General features: G+C 38.9%; 1 protein-coding gene across 1 annotated transcript in view; it reads left to right on the top strand.

The window, feature by feature from the left end:
• LOC116514106 (transforming acidic coiled-coil-containing protein 2-like) overlaps positions 1-22493 on the top strand; it is a 121885-nt gene extending 99392 nt beyond the window's left edge. The window contains 8 exon segments of the mRNA XM_032225559.1: positions 10533-10592; positions 11700-11787; positions 11789-11870; positions 11873-11908; positions 18892-18953; positions 19625-19737; positions 21441-21596; positions 22405-22493. Coding sequence (XP_032081450.1) covers positions 10533-10592; positions 11700-11787; positions 11789-11870; positions 11873-11908; positions 18892-18953; positions 19625-19737; positions 21441-21579 — 580 coding nt within the window. The 3' untranslated portion in view covers positions 21580-21596; positions 22405-22493.
• Positions 22494-23175: the final 682 nt, after the last annotated feature.

Raw genomic sequence — 23175 nt, 5'->3', positions numbered from 1 at the left:
GGGTAGTCCTTGACTTATGACCACAATTGAGCCCAAAATGTATGTTGTTAAATGAGAAGTTAAGGTGGTTTTGCCCTATTTTAGGGACTTCCTTGCCACCGTTGTGAAGTGAATCTGGCTCCCTGTTATCTTTGCTTGTCAGAATGTCACAAAAGGGGATCACATATGTGACATTGCAGTCATCATAAATATGAATCAGTTGCGAAGTTTCTCAATTTTGATCATGTTACCATGGGGGATGCTGTAACGCAGTGTTTTTCAACCACTGTGCCGCGGCACACTAGTGTGCCGTGACATAGTGTAAGGTGTGCCGTGGGAAAATTACTTTATATATAGTCAATATAGGAACAGAGTTAAATTTTTTTAACATTTTCTAATGGTGGTGTGCCTCGTGATTTTTTTCATGAAAAAAGTGTGCCTTTGCACAAAAAAGGTTGAAAAACACTGCTGTAACGGTTGCAAATGTGAAAAATTGCCATGTCACTTTTTTTCAGTGCCATTGTAACTTCAAACAGTCACTAAACAAACTGTTGTATGTTGAGGACTACCTGTATTGAACTTGTTATTTATGCCCATAGATTGGGGGTAAGATGGAGTGGTACTTTGTTGTTGTTGTTGTTGATTAATTTGGTGTAAGTCATCTCGGACAGAAAGCCAGTTTGATGTAGTATTTAAAGGACCAGGCTAGAAACCAGTGGTGGGATTCCATTTTTTTTACTACCGGTTCTGTGGGGTGGCTTAGTGAGCATGGGGTGGCTTTGTGGGCGTGGCAGGGGAAGGATACTGCAAAATCCCCATTCCCTCCCCACCCCACTAACCTGCTTTCTAGCTGGCCTTCTGTTCAGGGCAACAAAAGAAGATCAGCTTGGAGGCAGCGGGAGCAGGGCCAGCCTATTTGCTGGTTATCCGAACTACTCAAAATTTCTACTACCGGTTCTCCAGAACTTGTCAGAACTGTCTGAATACCACCTCTGCTAGAAACCAGGAAACCATGAGTTCTAGTTCTGTTTTAGGCACAAAGCCAGCTGGGCCAGTTGCTATCAGGCCTAGGAAGCTGACAATGTTTATGAAATGACCAACAGAACCAGTGGTGGGTTGCTAATCCCGTTCCAACTGGTTCGGTTGGAACGGGGCCGGCGGCATCCTCGTGCACACGTGCAGTTCACGCATGCATCTTAGCGCCTGCGCGATGCTCCAGCTGCTCGCGGAGACTCACGCAGGCACTGTATGTGCCATCCAGCTGCTCGCGGAGACTCACGCAGGCACTGTATGTGCCATCCAGCTGCTCGCGGAGAATCGCGCAGGCACTGTATGTGCCATGTGCCTGCGTGGAAGCACAGAAGCCTTCAAAGACCGGTAAGGAGCGTGGGCGGGCAGGTGGGCCCTTCGCCGTTCCCGGAAGTTACTTACTTCCGGGTTCGCCGACCAACCGGTTCGCGGGGACCGCCGTGAACCGGTTGAAACCCACCCCTGAACAGAACATTTATGAAATCTTGTCAAAAAAGCTGAAGGACTTGCCCAGGCAGTTGAGTCAACACTGATTTGAATGTGTGAATGTACACACTTCTAATTATATCCTGTGATATTTGTAAAATGACATTCTGATTTCCTTAAGAATCACTTTTCAAAACACTAATTCGTATAGTTTTCAACTTGAAAATACTGTTACAGTTTTTCTGTGCAGAGCTTAGATTTTTTTTCTAAAAATTATTCAATGTAAATCTTTACTTGGATAGATTTGGATTAATGTAAAATAACATTATTAGATACTAACCACCAGCAGTAGGTCGATTGTAACTTAGCACACATTCAGAGCTGAAATATCATCTCTGAAGTAAATGATATAAACATACACTTGTACACCATTGTCAATTAAGTTCAAAAGTATGGTAGCACAATGGTTAGAATGCAGTACTGCAGGCTAATTTACTGCTCACTCCCGGAGTTGGATTCTGAATGCCTCAAAGTTGAGTCAGCCTTCCATCCTTCCGAGGTTGGTAAAATGAGGATACAGATTGTTGGGGGCAATATGTTGACTCTGTAAACCGCTTAGAAAGGGCTGTAAAGCACTGAGAAGCGGTATATAAGTTTAAGTGTTGTTACTATTGCTACATTTCATAAAATATTAGTTCTACTTCCAGTTAAAAACCAAAAATTTTTTTAAACAAATTACCAGTTAAATTGGATATCTGGAACTTTCAACCTTCAAATTATGGGTTAACAGTGGAACAATAAAACAGGATTATCAAATTGGGCATAACTAGTGTTATTTTTATTTCCTTATTAATTTCCGCATATAGTAGTATTTTGGAATGATTCTGCAATATTCTGTTTACCGTTAGCTGCACATGAATGTACTTAAATTCATGCAACAAATTAGACATGAAATAATAAGCAATTAATTTTTATTCTCTAGGTCAGTGGTTCTCAACCTTCCCAATGCCGCGACCCTTTAATACAGTTCTCATATTGTAGTGACCACCAACCATAAAATTGGTGTTTCGATTCCTAAAACCATCGAAAATGTGTGTTTTCCGATGGTCTTAGGTGACTCCTGTGAAAGGGCCGTTCGACCCCCAAAGGGTCCCGACCCCCAGGTTGAGAACCACTGCTCTAGGTTATAACTGAAAGAATAAAATGTGATTATAAATCCCTGAATAACATCACTGAGGCATCAAATGAAATTCAGCACTGAAGCATTTAGAAACCTGTTTATGTTCATAAAAAGTGAAAATATAAAATCAGAACAATACTCTTACTTGGAGTGATTCATAAACAGGAAGCAAAACTGCTCACACCTATTCTTTTTGAATGTCCAGTTGAATCCTTTGGGTGGAAACGTGGTGGAATTTGGTCACTAGATTATGCAAGAAAAACTCGAAAGTATGCAGTCTTAACTATTTAACATTTATTCATCTATAAATATGAAATGACATTTAGGTAATTTAAATCCCATATAGAATTAACTGGGAATTTAATTGAGTAGAAAAAGTTCAGTTGTCAATATTTATGACTCCTTTTATTTTGGGGGTATGTTGATTGATTTTGTTGAAATGGAGAATAAAAATTTACTGTAAGTTAAAAATATGAGGCATGCTTCCTAAAGCAAGGGAAGATTCTCCTCTTTTTTTATATAATATTTCATTAATATATATTTCACCATTTTCCATTACCACTGCAAGACAATATAGACTGATTCCTGTTTAGCTACATCAAGGATGCAGCCTCATGGATACAGCCTCATGGATACCTTATTTTCAAACTTAGCAACGTTAAGATGCATAGACTTTGACTCCTGGAATTCCCCAAGCATCATGATCTCTCTGGCACGAAAAAAATGGGGTTAGAGCATCCATCTTAGCCTGTCAGCAGCTTTTCAGTTGCATTGATTGTGGTATTATTCTGGACTAGTTTAGGGGTTAGGGAAGCGGGATATGATGCTACAATGGCTCTTCTAACAATAGCAATAAGACGTATATACCGCTTCATAGGGCTTTCAGCCCTCTCTAAGCGGTTTACAGAGTCAGCATATCGCCCCCATAGTCTGGGTCCTCATTTCACCCACCTCGGAAGGATGGGAGGCTGAGTCAACCTTGAGCCGGTGAGATTAGAACTGCTGAACTGCAGATAACAGTCAGCTGAAGTAGCCTGCAGTACTGCACCCTAACCACTGCGCCACCTTGGCTCTTCTTTCTCCTGTTCCAGTCAGTGTGGACAGGGGGAGACATGGTCCAATTTCCGTTCCATAAGGATTGTCTCAGTCCTCTCCCCCACTCCTGCTTAACTTCTACATCAAACCTTGGGATAAGGTTATACATTAGACTATGGAGAAAGAACAGGCTTGAACTCAATCTTAGCAAAGCTGAGTGGTTTTAGGTTGAAGACTCCCTCCCCCCCGGATCTGTGACGCCTTCTGGACTCATGTTCAAACAGTAGGTGGTAGCTGCGGCTAGGAGACCCCATACCTCATTTCACCATATGCCCCTATTATACTCTTTCCTGGAATGAAGCATTGCTTGCTGTCTCCCAAATGGATTACACCAATGTGTTGGGAGGCCATCTCCCAAATGGATTACACCAATGTGTTTTACATGTGGCCACCCATAATAGCTATATATATAGACTTATATACCGCTTCATAGGGCTTTCAGCCCTCTCTAAGCGGTTTATAGAGTCAGCCTATTGCCCCCAACAACAATCCAGGTCCTCATTTTACCCACCTCGGAAGGATGGAAGGCTGAGTCAATCCTGAGCCGGTGAGATTTGAACAGCCGAACTGCAGAACTTCAGTCAGCTGAAGTAGCCTGCAGTGCTGCATTTAACCACTGCGCCACCTCCAGAAGCTGAAACTGATCCCGAATATGGTAGCATGGGCAATTATGTACCTTGGTGAGTACCAACACCTTGGTATACCCCTACTATACCAAAACTGCACTGGTTCCCATAGCTCCTGGATGAAATTCAACATGTTGGTTACCACCTATAAAATCCTTCATGGCATGAGGCAAGGTTATTTTGCAGTACCCTCCTATCCATCCCTGTAGATCCATTAGGGTGTGCAGGTTTTGGCTCCTATCTGATAAAAAGTGCCAGCTGATAGGATCCAGGAAGTGTGTCTGTGATGGAATGGAGAAGGGGGGGGCTCTTTCTCAGAGAACAAAGAGAAGGCAGCGCTTGGAGTTTTTGGATATGCAAGAAAAAAGAGAAGGTGGATCAGTCTACGCAGCAATTCATAGAGTATAACTAGTAGTTACGCTGGTAGTTACTTTAGTCTGTCAAGATTTTTGCCTATAGGGCAGTGGTGGGTTTCAAAAATTGTTCGAACCTACTCTGTGGGTGTGGCATCCTTTGTGGGAGTGGCTTGCCGCCCATGTGACCGGATGGGAGTGGCTTGCCGCCCATGTGACCGGATATGAAGATGCCGACGACACTTGTCAGAACCACCTTAAATTACCTCACACACAGCACTGACATGCATACGAATATGAGGTAAACTTGTTTTTTAAAAGGCATCTTTGGTTTGCGTTAAAACAACTTCAACACACGCAATGTTCTGATTGCACCACAAACGCAGTAGTCATCCTTAACTTTCACAGAAGCACTGAGTTTTATAAATATGAGCATGATAGTGTAGAATAATCATATCCAAGGACCAGTGGTGGGTTTCAAAACATTTTGGAACCTCTTCTGTAGGTGTGGCCTGCTTTCCGGGTCCACTGGTGGAACCTCTTCTAACCGGTTCGGTAGGTTTGACAAACCGGTTCTACCGAATAGGTGCGAACTGGTAGGAACCCACCTCTGCTATAGGCAAATACTGTACAATAAGGAAACTATAGGTAGTCCTTGACCACAATAGAGTCCAAAATTTTTGTTAGTAAGCAATACGTTTCTGAAGTGAATTTTGCCCCATTTTATGACCTTTCCTGCCACCGTTGTTGAGCGATTCAGTATAGTGGTTAAATTAGTGACACAGTCATTAAGTGAATCTGGGTTCTCCATTGACTTTGCTTGTCCAAAGGTCGCAAAAGGTGATCACATGACCCCCGGGACACTGCAACGGTCGTATGCGTGAAAACAGGCATAACTCACTTGTTTCAGTGCCATTGTAACTTTGGTCAACAATTTTGGTCAAAATTGTTGTAAGTTGAGGACTACCTGTACTCAACAGTAACTCCATGTGTTGTTCTTGTCTCGTGAACACACTCCTTCCTGAGATTTATTCTGCCTAGTGCCTACTACAATTTTGTACATCCTTGAAGCATGGGATGGGCAGTTCAGTATCATATCAATGTGTTTATGCGTTTCATGTTAGATTGTTCTTGGCACCATTGTGTTATTATTTTTAAGCATCTTCTATTTTTGTGTGTTGGCTTTTTAATCCTATTTTCCCCCCACTCTCAATTGTGAAATGGGTGGCTACACAAACCATTGTGGTAAAGCAGTAAAAAAAATTGTGTCCAATATTTAGAGACATGTTTTTAAAAACAGCAGAAACATCGGGTGTGATTCCCCCATCCCCCACGCAACATAATAAATGGAATTTCTCCTTTGTGTCTGTGAGTTCCTTCTGTCTTGTCTCTCTCTCTCTTTTGTCTTATTTGTCTTAGGATGGTTGAAGATGTGATGTCTTATGTTCTCTGTTGTAAGTAACTTTTAATCCTAAACATACCTGTTATCAGCAGAAATGCTTCATGGTTTCTTCGTTTTTCTGTCTAAATGTTTATGCATTGTTTTGCCTTGTTTCAGTCTTGTTTAGTTGTTTATTTTTTACAAGTTTGTTTGCAGTAATATCCAGTAATGTAGGTCATGATGCCTATATGCAGTAAGATTATTTTGACTTTCATCAACACTATTTTCGGGGTGGGTGGGGAAAGGGTGATCATTACATAAAGTTGAGCAAAACTATTTCTTCTTGATCAATCTATCATCAGTCTATCTGTGTGTCTATCTGTTTGCACAGCTGAAGTATATGTTATTTGGAATGCCAATGTACTTGGCAGATATACCTTTGCAATTAAGCCTTCTGGCAATTTCTGCTCTCACTTTCCATGTCATTGCCCCTGCCTGCTTGAGTGACATGCATGTATCATAAAGAAAAATCTACCTCCACGGAAATTGTGAATGTTGGCTTTGTTTTTAATATGTTGTCTTTGTCTAGTTTCCCCCTTTCCCTTGTTTTTTTGTGAGCCGCCCGGAGTCCTCCGGGAGTGGGCGGCATACAAGACAAATAAATAAATAAATAAATAAATAAATAAATAAATAAATAAATAAATAAATAAATAAATAAATAATAAATAAATAAATAAAGAAAGAAAGAAAGAAAGAAAGAAGAAAGAAAGAAAGAAAGAAAGAAAGAAAGAAAGAAAGAAAGAAAGAAAGTCTAGTTTCCAGGAGATGAAGCATGAAGCCATAACAGCACCAATTCTTTTTTCATTATTCCGTTTAGCATGGGTTTGGCAACATTTCATAATAGAATAGAATAAATAGAATAGAATAGAATAGAATAGAATAGAATAGAATTCTTTATTGGCCAAGTGTTGATTGGACACACAAGGAATTTGTCTTTGGTGCATATGGTCTCAGTGTACATAAGGAGAATAAAATACATTAATCAAGAATAAAAAGATACAACACTTAGTGGTAGTCAAGATTACTAATAAGCTATCAAACAACTCTTTTCCATTGATAATACGCAACATAGCGATATTGTAGTTTATTTTCTAAATAAGATACGGCTAGCCCGCATGTTTCTCAATGTGTTAGCAACTGGTTAGATACAGGTAGTCCTTAACTTAAAAATACTTGCCAGACAAACCTATCTGGGGGTACCTATCCAGTGACCCAGACAAACCTACCTGGGTATACTTACATGCTGATGAAGTTACAAAATCAGATTACCTGGATTTGAAATTCTGATGGTCCATCCTCCTTTGCAGTCTTGTGTCTGCACATAAACTCTATGGCCATTAGCAACATCCTGTGGTTACATGTCTGCATTTTACAATGGTTTGGGCATTTGTTTTCAGCAATACTGCGCCCTTCGTGAACTATTGGTTGTCACTTAACAACCAAGGTTTACTTAACCACTTTAGATTCATTTAACAACCATAGTGAGTTGCTGAGCGATCATTGCAAAAAAGGGTGGTAAAATGGGTGGGCCATGTGACTGATTTGTTTATGATTGTTATGAGTTATGAACATGATAGAGGGCTCCGTTTTGGTTGTAACTCAAGGACTACCTGTACTGATATATTTTACATAAATCAACTCATTTTTGGCTTTGGCTCCTTGGTTGTTTTTTTGCCATCTCAGAAATTAGTTGAGACGTAGCTATAACATTTGAAAATCTTATTCTCACGCAATTGCTTCCCACCAAAACATAATACCAATAACTTTAGCTGTTTATTTCACTCACTCTGTTTCTGATATAAAGCATTTATTTCTTTAAGATCTCACTCTATAGTTCTTTTCCACCTGATATTTGAATCTACCTTGGAAGTCCCCAAGCAGTGAGGGATGGTAGTCATTTGGGAATATTATGATGGGACAGTTAGATAATGGATGCCATGAAAAAGTTGTCTGTTCACAAATGCCCATTTTGGCAATTTCCCAAATGAACTCTTGCTGTGCCATGCTCAGCATATTTTCTTGCTACCTTGCAACTGATTTTTGTTCTTTCTTTGAATTCTTGATCTTATTTGCCAAGCAAAAGAACACAATTGTGGCAACCCATCATTTTTATTTTCTAAAACAATCTAATGACGCTTCAAGGTGCTAGTCATTACTTTTTAAAGCCCTACATGGTATCGGACCTGGGTACTTGAGAGACCGCCTCCTGCCAATTACCTCTCATAGACCAATTAGATCGCACAGACTAGGCCTCCTCCGAATTCCATCTGCCGGCCAGTGTCAGCTGGCAACTCCCCGGGGGAGGGCCTTCTCTGTGGCTGCTCGGCCCTTTGGAACGATCTTCCCGTTGAGATCCGGACCCTCACCACCCTTCCGGCTTTCCGCAAAGCCATTAAGACCTGGCTGTTCCGGCAGGCCTGGGGCTTCTGAATCTCTTAGCCCCACTTAAGGGTATGACTGTTGTTCTTTTTACTATGTGTTTGTCTTTTTATTTTCTATTTTGTATCCCCCTTCCCTCTTTGATTGTTAGCCGCCCTGAGTCTCTCGGGAATAGGGTAGCATACAAACTGAATCAATCAATCAATCAATCAATCAATCAATCAATAATCTGCAGTCATTCTTGGAAACACAGTTTTAAAGGCCTGGGTATTTTTTTTCAATGCGGCAGTTTACTCTATATATTAATATTAAGATCACTACTATCATCAATGCCATCATTGTACCTGCGAGACCGTCTTCTGCCACATACCTCCCTTAGACCAATAAGATCGCATAGGATGGGCCTTCTCCGGGTGCCTTCAGCGGGACAATGCCGGCTGGCGACGCCTAGGAGTAGGGCCTTCTCTGTTGCCGCTCCGGCCCTATGGAATGAGCTGCCCCCAGAGATCCGGGCCCTGTCCACTCTCATGACCTTTCGCAAGCCATTAAAACCTGGCTTTTCCGGCAGGCCTGGGGCTGTTGACCCCTTGAGTGAGATCCAGCCCCCTCCTGATTGGGTGTTTGTTGTGTTCCTCTTTTAACTTTGTTGTGTCCCATTCTCTTTTTTAAAAATTCTTTTTAATCTTTTTTTCATTTCTGTAAGCCGCCCGGAGTCCTTTGGAATTGGGCGGCATAGAAATTCAATAAATTAAATTAAATTAAATTAAATTAAATCATATTTATTTTTTTTTAAAAATGAGTTAGGGAAATGAGAAAGCAAGAAACCAATTAATTATCTATTGGCATATTGATGCCTATACTTCATTTTTATATCCTATTCAAATAGTTTAATGCTTTTGGAGTATAAATATTAATGATATGACCTAAAGAAAACAACAAGGATATAGATAGCAATAGCAATAGCTATTGCTATCTATATCCTTGTATAGACTTATATACTGCTTCATAATCCATAGACATTTAAACGCCTCAAGAGTGTTTTATCCAGGAATTTTCCTTCTTAACCTATTTTTGTCTGGCTGATAAGTGAATACAGTGAATCTTTTCAATGCTCAAATGAGAGCAATAGCAATAGCAATACCAGTTAGACTTATATACCGCTTCATAGGGCTTTCAGCCCTCTCTAAGCGGTTTACAGAGTCAGCCACCTCGGAAGGATGGAAGGCTGAGTCAACCTTGAGCCGGTGAGATTAGAACCGCCAAACTGCAGATAACAGTTGAAGTGGCCTGCAGTACTGCACCCTAACCACTGCGCCACCTCGGCTCCTTAATACCAGCAACTGATAATACTTATTATAAGATTTAATCAATTCTCCGGTATATTGTTAACTGCAAACTTGCAGCTAGCGAGAATTAGAAGATAAGATCAAGACGTGAAGCCTTGTCCCATATCTGCCTTGCTCAAATTGTGTGGCCTTGTTCATCGGTATTTTGCATTCATTTATTCATTTGTCATTTGTTTGGCAGTTGAAGTAGGATACCTGAGATAATAGTTTGGTAGATAAAATTGAAACATTTTCACAACACTTACATATCAGTAGCTATGTTGGTGTTGTATTTGAGGAGCAGTGATATCCTGATAGATCTCAGGGCAAGAACTTATCCTGATCAAGATTCTTATTTACTGAATTATGTTATGTTGGCCATCCTGCAGTAGCATTGTAACCGTTTTGTTATTTTCAACAGTACCCACATTTATGTCTCATTGTCTGGATTGACTTTTTACCTTAATATAAAACTCAGCTTAAATTGAATTCTTGTAATTATCTTATGCTTGATTTTTAATTTGGCCAAGTTTGAGTCTAAGAGTGCATGATAAGCAAAGGACATAGCATGCTCTTCTTTGATGTTTACATGCTAAGTTTCTGAAACAGGAAATCTTCATCATAATATATTCATTAGCTGTTTCTTGTTATGTCATTTTATTTGTTGGCATACTCAAGAGTTTCCTTTTTTTTCCCCAGTGACACTTTTAGGGTGAAAAGTCACCAAAAAGATCTCCACTGTCTGATGCACCTTCACAGGTAAGGAGCTTCAACAAGTTTTTTTTTTAAAGTATTTCTTTTTTAAAGGTAGCAATTAATTATCCACTTTCCTCAAATCCTACAAAGAAAGGCAGCTCAGATGACTAGATCGGAAATCATCTTCCCACAGTTAATTATAGAGCCAGCACAACAAAGGAAAAATAATCATGACAGAAAAAGGAGGCATCAAATGGGCAAGCATCAAATAAATGTTAGATCACATTCAACTAATAGCAATAGCAATTGCAATAGCAGTTAGACTTATATACCGCTTCATAGGGCTTTCAGCCCTCTCTAAGCGGTTTACAGAGTCAGCATATCACCCCCACAGCCTGGGTCCTCATTTCACCCACCTTGGAAGGATGGAAGGCTGAGTCAACCTTGAGCCGGTGAGATTAGAACCGCTGAACTGCAGATAACAGTCAGCTGAAGTGGCCTGCAGTACTGCACCCTAACCACTGTGCCACCTCGGCTCTAATGTTAGGAGGATTTCAACCCCACCCTTTTTTTTTTTTAGAAATGTTGAAATTGTCGTTGAAGTTTGAAACTGATCTTATTTCTTTTTTTGTTGAGCACACAATGAATTTTAGCTGTATGTGATGCAATCTATACTACCACAAAAGGTGATAATGTTTGATGCTATGGTAATATTAATATTTATCTTGGCTGAACTCCAAGGCTCAGTCTCAGTCTGGGGTTCTTATAAACCAAATGTGTTTTTAATTTTGCAATAAAATCTATGTAACCTAATCATTAGAAAACTAGGACTAATAAACGTTTAAAAAATCATGATTTAATCAATTAATAGACCTATACTACTTAAGGCACTGATTTTCAGATCTCTGAAATAGATCAAATGTCATCTTTCTACAATTTTAAAATGAAGATCCCAAGAACGTGATTATAAATTAAAATAACTTGCATAGCGTGAAAAAGAGTTCCAGAGCCCAGGTGGAGGATTTGTAAAGGGATTCTTCTCCTGCACCTACAACCGTTTAGATTTAGTCAAACTCTTAAGAAGAAAGCAAAGAGAGCTGGATCCATGAAAGAAGACAATTGCTTCTTTCTTGTAGCACAATAATTTTTTAACCTTTATTTTCTTCCTAGGAATCTATGGTACTGCCTTCTACTGAAAACGCCCTCTGTTGTATCCACTGTGGTACATGCAACAGATGAGGAAAAACTGGCATCCTTCTGTGGGTAATCAGAAATGGACTTGTATGACAGTGGATCTCGATAATGATAAGCAGGATTATCCTCAGCCATCAGATCTCTCATCATTGTAAATGAAACAAAATTCAGCTCCCCTACAGAAGGTAAACTGGGAAAAGAAGATAGAATCGCTGTTTTATTTATTTGAGGAAGGAAATGTTGGCCCAGAATGACGAAGAAACAAAGGATATCATTGCTATAATGATATACTTACTGGTCCATTTAATGACATTATTGTTTGTGTGTTTGTTTGTTTGTTTTTAAATTTATTTTGTAAAATTTGTAGGCCACCCATCTTTCCATAGGGTAACTCTGGGCTGCTTACAGTCATAAAAATTCGTAATTCGTAATTTTGTAATTCGTAATTTAAAGGGTTTATATGCCGCCCAATCCCAGGGGACTCAGGGCGGCTTACAAATACGAATGAAATAAAAATAACATACAGGGGGAGAATACAAACATTAACAAATAGTTTAAAAACCCAACATACATCCGGTTTAATTGGGGGTTGAACCTGATTTGAATCAGCAACCCCAGGCCTGCCGGAACAGCCAGGTTTTGGTGGCTTTTTGGCAGGCCGCAAGGGTGGGAAGGGTCTGGATCTCTGCTGGTAACTCATTCCACAGAGCCGGAGCAGCTACAGAAAAGGCTCTCCCCCGAGTGGTCGCCAGTCGGCATTGTCCAGCCGATGGCACCCGGAGGAGACCTAACCTGTGAGTTCTTATCGGACGTTGAGAGGTGTGTAGCAGGAGGGCGGTCTCTCAGATATCCAGGTCCAGTGCCATGTAGGGCTTTAAAGGTAATCACCAGCACTTTGTAGCGCGTCCGGAGACTAATAGGGAGCCAGTATACCTGATATCACTCACGCGGCTGCATTTTCGACCAACTGCAGTCTCCAAACACTCTTCAAGGGCAAGCCCCATGTAGAGTGCATTGCAGTAGTCGAGCCTTGAGGTGACGAGGGCATGAGTGACCATTTCAAGTGCCTCCCGGTCCAGATAAGGTCACAACTGGTGCACCAGGCGAACCTGGGCAAAGGCCTCCCTGGTCACAGCCACATATATAATTAAAACATAATAATTAAAATCAGACATTAAACCTAAGGACACATGGGGAGGACAGGGGCAGAGTGAGGGGAAATGGGATTTATTATTACTTGATCAAGCACCTCCACAGTGCTGTTCCTCAACTAGGGCCCCAATCCAACTGGCAGAGCCATGTCTCTAGGTGGGTTGGGGTCAACCTCACATCAGGGTGTAAGATGTTCCAGAGAGCAGAGAAGGCTCTTCTGGACCCTGCCAGATAGAATAATTGGGTGGATAGGACCTCAGCATTCTTTCCAGCACGAGTGGAACGGCCGAACCCCAGTGAGGTGAGATGGCCCTTCAAATTAGCTTTATCTTGATTATATTAAAAAAAGTTAATTCTAATTGCCATAAGTGGAGATAATAACCTCATTATTTCTGTGCATTATTACATCCTTATGGAGTGCACACATTCAAATTCTACTTTTGATCTTATTGCTACATTAAATGACTCTGCTGTTGATAAAGTCCTAGTAAGTGGTCATTTGTCAGAAACTATTTAAAAAAACTATTCCAACAGGAAAGAAAGGAAAAGGAGCTTGCTAGAATAAGGATAAGTTTGTTTATTTACTAAAGAGGAAGGGCAGTTAAACATGTGATATTTCACCTTCATAATTGAACTGCATGATTTATTTTGAATATGTAGAGCTTATTTCTTAATCTGTTGTGTCTGATGTGGTCCCAACCACATCATAAAGATTCAGGTTGGAAAAAGGTGGTATTCAGAAGATTGAAAATATTTTATCTTTGGGTTATCCCATTCAGTATATATCCTAATAGGCATGTAATCAAGAGAAACTTTAGCTATGCATAAACTGAGCTACTTCTCAATATTTATTAACTTTGTGATACTTTTATTGGGGGTAATCATTAAATAAATGAATCAACTCAGAACCTTTACCTTTCACCACATCTCATTGTCAACAAATGCTATCTTCATGCAGCATTATGGATGTAACTAGCAGTGATGCTAATTTGATTTATTTATCAAATCATCATCCACTATATTTCTGGGTAATTTAATTTAGTGTTGCATTGACAATTTTAACTTATCAACTACGAGTTTTTTTTTGAGTTAAGCAGGCTTTAGAAACTAGTATAAGTAAAAAAAAATCAAAGAAATTTGAAATAATAACTTCCCTTCCTACCATTAAAATATTGAAATAATTCAAATTAATAATTCAGTGCCTGGTGGAAAAGGAGTGTCTTCAATATTTTGAGGGGAATGCCAAACTCAAGGTTCTGGGTATGCTCTATCAATCTATTCCACAATGTTATGGTCACTACTAAGAAAGTACTCTTTACTATCAGAGAAGATGGGGCCATAAGTAATAATTGATATAATACTGCATAGACTGCAAGCATTTTGTGACCAAATAGCAAATATTTGCATTTTCTCTGAGATCAACATTTCTGCCATTTTTGATTTCGTATGTAGGTTTAAATGTTTCCTTAAGTCTAATGGCTCTGTTTTGCTCTTACTTCCTACAGTCCCAGCGAACTCTTTGGCTTTAGGGTACACCTAGGAGAAGAAGTGCCAGGTAGTAGTAAAAAACAATGAAGAGCATTTAAAATAATCATATGAAACAGCATTGAACTTCCTAATAGAACATTAATTTTAATGTTGAACCTACAAGAACCAAGTATCTTGAGGAAAAAGATCGTTTCTGATTAAGGATTAAATATAGTAAGAGATTTTAGATGGGATTTTTGTGAAAGTACTAGTTAAAGGACAACCAGCTAATATTTAAAGGAAATGGGATCCTTTCTTGAGGGAACCATCCTTTTAGAAATGTAATTTCTATCTGAGGCTAGCACCTTATGGTTCAATACCTACTCATCTATGAATCACAGAGTGACCTCAGTCTAATCACCTTAATATAGATTACCTAAAGGGATGCAGTGGCTTATTGGCTAAGACACTGAGCTTGTCGATCAGAAAGGTCAGCAGTTCAGTGGTTCAAATAATGGAGTGAGCTCCTGTTACTTGTCTGAGTTTTTGCCAACCTAACAGTTCAAAAGCACGTAAAAAATGCAAATAGAAAAATAGGAGCCACCTTTGGTGGGAAGGTAACAGCGTTCCATGCATCTTTGGTGTTTAGTCATGTCGGCCACATGACCACGGAGACGTCTTCGGCTTTGAAATGGAGATGAGCACCGCCCCCTAGAGTCAGGAACAACTAGCACATATGTGCAAGGGGAGTTTTTACCTTTACCTTATAGATATACCTGCCATAGCAGCTTATTATAAGAATAATATTGCAACAAGAAAAAAGGAATATGTATTCTATCTTGAACTTCCTGAAAAGAGGCTGGAATAAAAATGAAATAAATAAAGTGTGTTAGTTATGGAACATAAGTAAAGATTGCAATGTTTAAAGAAGATTTGCTGTCGAAGGTACATCATTAGATTGGTAACATAGGATTTAAGGTCAATGTAGGCTGGCATTTAACCTCAATATAAATACTAATTTGTCTAAGGGTTACCTGTGGCTCAGATTGCCTATTAATTATGGTCGTGTTTCCTCTGTGGAGGCTTTTAAACATAATCATATCTTCCCCCTGGAATTTCCTATGGGCTTCATTTGGAGACTTCAGAGTAATTAAAGTGTTCTGACAATTTGCATTACTTTCTCCTGTTAGCTGAATACTGAGATAAGGAAGAATGCCAATTAGCTCAAGGTGACTATGTTATAATTAAATATTGAAACTAACACCCAAATATCCCAGAGGTCCTATTTATACCTTTGCTAATTCATTAGAATTCTTTCTTGCCTTGCTCCTCTATAATTAGAATAGAATAGAAATTTAATAGAAATTAATCATTTCAGTTAATATATATATATATTAACTGAATATTAATTTTGTTCTGAATTGCTAGCTTGTATAATATTTGGGACTGTCGAGGGTTAAACAGTTATCAGCTCTAGTTTTTAAAACTCAATTATATTTGCAGTAAAAATTTCAGTATATTTAGAGAACAGAAAGTAATACAAGCTCATATAGAGCCGAGGTGGCGCAGTGGTTAGAATGCCGTACTGCAGGCCACTTCAGCTGACTGTCATCTGCAGTTCGGCGGTTCAAATCTCACCGGCTCAAGGTTGACTCAGCCTTCCACTTCTGGGTGTGTGAAATGAGGACCCAGACTATGGGGGCGATATGCTGACTCTGTAAACCGCTTAGAGAGGGCTGAAAGCCCTATGAAGCGGTATAAATTTAACTGGTATTGGTATATTCCGATGGTCAACTTTTCCTGCCTTGAAGCTATGCAGGTTTTCTGGACATCAGTTCCCATGATCCTCAATCAGCTGCTCTCAGTTGTCAGGTGGGAAAGACCAGGCCTACAAATGAAGGTCCAATCAAACTGAATTATTTCTGTACAGGAATGATCTCAAACAATGGTTAGCACCTGCTTGGAGTTAGATAAGAGTACACAGAATTCAAGGATGGGTTATTAGTGTGATTGCGACTATGTAAGGATTCTAAGTCGATCTCCCTATTAACTCAACCCCCAGCTTCTACCATTATTTCTTCTACACAGTGGATATATAACTTAGAATGAAATCCATTTCGAGCCCCCCCCAATTCCCCAGGCTGTAAAAACTTGTCTTTTCCGATAAACGTTGCCAGTAGAAATTTTATTTTATAAAAATTGGTGTGGGCAAATTACTCCAGAGTTTTCTTGTTTTTAATTAATTTTCATTGTTAATTTTATTATTTCATTACTATAAGGAACATGTCCATATGTTTGGAAGAGCAGATTTTGTTTTTATTTTTAAATTGATTTAAATAATAGAAAGCAGCTATTTTATTTTATTACTAAATTAGTCAGGATTTAACTAGCAACAATTGGTGTAAGATATTTAATCGATACCATGTTTGCATTTAAAAGTTCCGAAATATTTCATCTGGCATATTAAAAGCAAATTAAGGAACAGTGCATTTTCACACTAACGAATTCCACAATTAACACATTTTTCTGTGATTGTGGCAGAATTTGCTTATAGAATTCTTTTAATTAACCAAATAGTTTTATGGCAGAATATGTAGAAACAGAATCATCCAGAGCTCTATATGCTAATCTATTTCACTCCTCCTACATACAGTATAAACCACACATAGAAGGATTTGTCATCTTATCTATAGTATATTCTCCCTCAACAAAAGAGATAAGGAATTGGTCATATTTGAAAAGCAAACTTTAATTAGATTCCAATCCCAAGTATTTTCTTGTAACAGGTTTATGCGACTGGTGATTAAATACATGGTTGGGGTAAAATAATAAGGAGTAAGATTATATTTATTCTCCATTCTTAAAATACTGCCATAAAACATTACATAATACAAATGTAATAATGATTTCAATTTGTTCTTTTCACATCTTTTTAAAAATGAAGACATTTCTTACCTCCACGACACTTTTCATTTTAAAACGGAAATTTAAAATGGAGACATATGATTTCAGCTAAATATATTTACAAACATGATTTAAACTGGTTGAAATCATTTTATATGTACATGGTCAGCTGCCTCATAGGATATTTACCTTTGCTAAAAAATGTGTTCTTTTCCTATCTTGTAAACATCAAATCCTTTTTAACTGCAGTTACTTATTTTTAGCAAGAAAGTTTAAACACTCAGATCAAGGATGGAAGTACAGAAAGCATCCAGGCTGGTTCATGATAATTCAAACTAGAAAAATGGGAGTATAATTTCCATCAAAAAGCAGACACGTAACTGGAAGGTTTAATCTTTCCCCAGGTGTACAATATCTCCCTAGCCAGGTATTTTTGGGGGGAGGGGGAGGATATTTGCTTGTTAGTTAGTAGGGCAGACAAGTACTTTTGTATGGAAGAAAGCAGTTGGCTAGAATGATCTCATAGAAAGAGAGCATCATCTCCTTTTGCCCTCTGAATCCTCACCCTAACCCTGTTCAAGTGTTCAGTAGCAGCCGAAGTTGCCTAGATTTCTCCTACCATAAACCACTGATCTGACACTTGCTGCTGAATGTCAATTTTCTAAGCAAATGAACTTAATGCTGGGGCACGGTGGCTCAGTGGCTAAGACGCTGAGCTTGTCGATCAGAAAGGTCAGCAGTTTGGCGGTTCAAATCCCTAGCGTCACGTAACGGAGTGAGCTCCTGTTACTGTCCTAGCTTCTGCCAACCTAGCAGTTCAAAGCATGTAAAAATGCAAGTAGAAAAATAGGAACCATCTTTGGTGGGAAGGTAACAGCGTTTCGTGAGCCTTTGGCATTGAGTCATGCCGGCCATATGACCATGGAGACGTCTTCGGACAGTGCTGGCTCTTCAGCTTTGAAACGGAGATGACCACCGCCCCCTAGAGTTGGGAATAACTAGCACATATGTGCGAGGGAAACCTTTATCTTAACCTACCTTAATGCTCCTGGATGTTTTCATAACTGTTTCTGGAAATACCGTCTGGCAATCCCAGATGTTGCTACTTTTTTTTCAAGGAAAGACATTGTTTAAATAATTTGAGCAGATCCATGTTGAGAAAAAAGAAATTAGTGTGGAAAAGGCATCAACACTATTAGATTTATTAAAAAATTTTTGGAGGGGTAGTACTTTCCTACACTTCATGTAATAATCAAAGAGTGCAGTAGTCTTTTCGCATATAAATATACACCCCATTCATGAATAAAAGCTGCATTATCATATTAAGTACTACAGTTTGACAATTCAGCAGTTTATAAGTAGATGCTCCATTCAAACAAATAGCACTTAAAAATTAACTTAGCTATATGAATAGTTTAAAATTTGTTGAGTATTTATTTGTTTTGGGTTTTTTTTTTTAAAAAAATCACAACTTTGGTCCTAGTTTATGCTTTCAAACTGGCCAAAAATCTTTATTCAGCATATTCTGGGTTATAATTTATTACTCTGATTTTAATGTATAATGTATAATGTCTAGGGAATGTATTCTGTCTATAAGAAAACATGTTTCCTTTCCTTACTAAAGACATTTTACTTTATATTTCAGACCTGGAATATGGCAACACATATGAAATAGAATACATGGAAAAAATTGGTTCCTCCATAGCTGTAAGTTTCTACTTGTGGATTTCTTGTTGTTTCCTCTTACAGTATTTCTTTATTTATACACACACACACACACACACATATACAGGAAAGTCACAGTGCTTCCAATTGAGCTCTTCATTTGCATGCAGAACAGCTGAAGAGTTTACCAATTTATTCTGTAATTACTTTGGTATACCTGAATTTTGGGAATTTCTTTTAGCATTGTCATTTGTTTCATGATATGATATGCTATGATATGATATGATAGTTATGGAACATTCCAGGTAAAGATATATAGTAACGTTGTTCACAGGATGGGCCTTCTCGGGTGTCGTTGACTAGACAATGTCGTCTGGCGGCTCCTCGGGGGAGGGCCTTCTCTGTAGCTGCCCCAGGCCTATGGAATGATCTACCCCCAGAGATCCGGACCCTCCCCACTCTCTCGGCTTTCCGAAAGTCTACTAAGACCTGGCTGTTCCGGCAGGCCTGGGGCTGTTGACCTCTTGATTGAGGTCCAGCCCCACTAAGGTTGAGTGCATGTTGTGTCTTTTTAACTTGCCTTATCTCTTTATTTTAATTTTTTTAGTATTCTTTTAAATTGTTTTTATGTAAGCCGCCCAGAGTCCTTCAGGATTGGGCGGCATATAAATTTATTAAATCTTAACCGTAACCTTATATTTCTTTGACACAAGGATGATGATGGCCAGACAAAGCAATCTTTGTACCTTATGTTCAAAGCTCAGCAAGAGAGTCCAATCAAGTCTCCTCCAGCACGTTTATCAGATTCTACAACTCCTTGTTCTGGGTACTTTTTTTGCATTATTTATTAAACCAATTGTAAAAAATATGGAATAATCAGAACTAGAAATTGTTTTTTTTTCTTGAAGCTTTTATATTGTTCCACATATTGCATGATAGTGTGGTACATTATTTAATTGAGCATGCTTTGGAACGGCATAGAATAAAATCAGTTAACATTTAATATGTCATTACTCCGGGAGAAGTAAGGGAAGAAGAAGGGGAGAGGGGAAGGTAGAGGAGAGGGAGGGAGAAAAAAGAGAATAAAGTGTTTCATAGTAGGTGTGAAGGATGGAAACAAAGCATTCCAAACTATACCTTATAACCTTTTAATGGAATAATAATTATGTAAGAATGGCAAAGAAAAAGAATAACTATGTGAATGTATACCTATAACTGTACAATATAGGTAAATAATACTTGATCACAAGTAGCTAAGTATAAATAAAAAAGAAATGCATATAAAAATGGATAACGAATAAGGAGATTATGAATGCAAGATAGAAATGTATAGAAGGGAAAACTAACTGCAAAGAAACTGCTGTATGATATACGATGGAACTTATTGTTCCTATGTTGTTTTTAAGTCATGTGTTTGTTTCTGTTGATGTGTTTGTGTTTAAAATAAAAATTAATATATATAAAATAAAAAATAAATAAATAATATATAAATAAATATGTCATTACTCCATTAATGTCCAAGAGGAGAAAATGACAACTTAAAATAATTCATAAAGAGTTTGATATCCACAACTTTAAACATCTAATAATAGCTGTATTCATTTATAAAGTAATGCTGGCAGATATAGATTTAGAAGTAGAATGAACTAAAAATAAGATATTCCATCATAGTTACAATGTAGAATAGAACCATATTGTTCTCTTAACTCAAAGTCTGCCATTCACGTGCTAGAATAAGACCCTGTGTTATGCCAGTCATTTTAAACAAATGCTAATTTTAAACAGAAATAATAACATAATCTTGAGACTTGACTGAGATGTAACAGAAGAATATGTAGGCCAGTGTTGGTGAACCTTTTTAGCATCATCATGAAACCGGAAGAGCAGCTCCCTGGTGCGCACACACTAGAAACCGGAAGAGCACTTTCCTGCACATGCACGCGCCAGCTGAACTTTCAGTTTCCAGCATGCACATGTGCGCTTGTCTTCTGGTTTCTGGTGCACATGCATGTGTGAAAACCAGCCGGAACCCGAAGAGTGACGGCTAGCATGCCTGGAGAGGTGGCTCTGTGTGCCACTTCCAGCACACTGCCATAGATTCTCCATCTCATGTAGGAAGTTTGGCAATCAGCCGTGACCCACAAATGTGCGCACACAAAAGCGCGCCGACAAAACCGTGCCAAAAACTGCAACGTCATAACACACCCACAACGCGCCGACAAAACCATGCCCACAAAAGTGTGATTTAAGTTAAGGTAAGGTTAGGTTCAGGGTTAGGTTTAGAGTTAGGGTTAGGATTAGGGTTAGGGTTATTAGGTTGTTATTAGTTGTTTGTTGAAGGCGCACTTTTGTCAGTGGGCTGTTGTCAGCGCGCTTTTGCGCGCATTCGTCGGAGCAATTTTGACGCTGCAGTTTTCTTGCTGCGGTTTCATCGGCGCGCTTTTGTCGGGCGCGCATTTGTCGGTGAACCGCAATCAGTGAATGTATTCTGTTAACCAGTTCAGAAACATACTATCGTCTTTCCCTTAGGTCAAGTCTGGAAGAAACAGAAAGCCAGCTTTCTTGTAGTATAAAACTACAGCACCCAGCTTCACGATCCCTGGTAGCTAACCAGGAATCATCAGTACAGTCCTCTGATGAAACAAAGAACTGGAATCTGTGTCCATAGGTGCTTCAGACAACATAGTAAGTTGTCAAGGTTTTGGAACATGTCTTCATTGTGCATCTAGCTTGACTGTAAATCAAGCTTACTATAGATCATCATCTGAAACTGTTTGACCTAATTACCCCTTTTCCCAATTTTCAATAATGCCATTCCACCCTTCCCCAGCCCCCCAGATTCTGTTGTTCTACACAAACATCTTAGCAATCCCAAACTGGATCTTCAACATATAAATTAGCAATTAGAAATTGTTGCTTTACTCTCTTATTCATGACATGCTTCTCTGCTCTAGATTATTATTTCCCCAAGAGTGGAGAAATGGCACAGGGCCATTTCTTGAAAATATGTAAATTATTCTCCCTGCTTTGATAGACTTGTGCAAGTCCCATCTCTTTTTTTCTGCATGTCTACAACAAACAAACAAATAAATAATACAACACTAGTTCCCCCAAAAGTTTCCTAGCTATAGTTTGGGAAACTGTGCTATGGATTGACTTCTCCAAACCTAGTTGAGATTTGTGGTTCTTACACATCTAGTGTTATCAGTTCTGCCAAAAGTTCTTTGGAAATGGAATTGTTTCACTAGTAAAAAAAAAGTATGTAGCAGAAAATAATTGTCTCAAATCTTTTTTTTAAAGAAAACCTACAGTATATGTGAACTATTCCATGGTATTCAATTTCTTTTTTTTTTCCTCACGTTTTTATGGTCCAATTGAAAAATATATATTTTACTTCAGATTTGGTTGGCATTTGCCATATATTTACTGGAGCTTATAAGTAGTTTTAATCATGAATGTGTGTCTCATTTTCTTTATCTTTCTTGCTCTTCAGATCAGTCCTGAAGATCCCTATGTTTCCGCTGATGCTCTTCTTAGTAGGATATCTCACCCGCCTGCAGTATGCGATCAGCTTCAGTATCTGGAGCCTGACTTAGCGGAAAAGAATCCTCCAGTATTTGCTCAGAAACTTCAGGTTTGTAATACATGTTTATTTGTACTCCTTATGAATGTTCTGGTGTAATGAGGGCAGATTTCTAAAGTGTAGCAAAACTGCCATAAAAAATCCCCTAAAATTATTTGTTCTCGTTCTCTCTCGTTCTCTCTCGTTCTCTCTCTCTATCTCCCTCCCACCCTCCTTCTCGTCTCTCTATCTCTCACACAACACACACACACACACACCACACACCACACACACCACACACACACACCGTGGTGGGTTTCAAAATTGTTCGAACCTACTCTGTGGGTGTGGCCTCCTTTGTGGGAGTGGCTTGCTGCCCATGTGACTGGATGGGAGTGGCTTGCCGCCCATGTGACCGGATATGAAGATGCCGACGACACTTGTCAGAACCACCTTAAATTACACACAGCACTGGCATGCATAGAATATGTAAACTTGTTTTTTAAAAGGAACCTTTGGTTTGCGTTAAAACAACTTCACACACGCAATGTTCTGATTGCACCACAAACGCAGTAGTCATCCTTACCTTTCACAGAGGCGCTGAGTTTTATAAATGAGCATGATAGTGTAGAATAATCATATCTAAGGACCAGTGGTGGGTTTCAAAAAATTTTGGAACCTCTTCTGTAGGTGTGGCCTGCT

The sequence above is a fragment of the Thamnophis elegans genome, chromosome 10 (assembly GCF_009769535.1).
Source record: "Thamnophis elegans isolate rThaEle1 chromosome 10, rThaEle1.pri, whole genome shotgun sequence".
NCBI lineage: Eukaryota > Metazoa > Chordata > Lepidosauria > Squamata > Colubridae > Thamnophis > Thamnophis elegans.
This window is presented reverse-complemented; position numbering and strand designations above follow the sequence as displayed.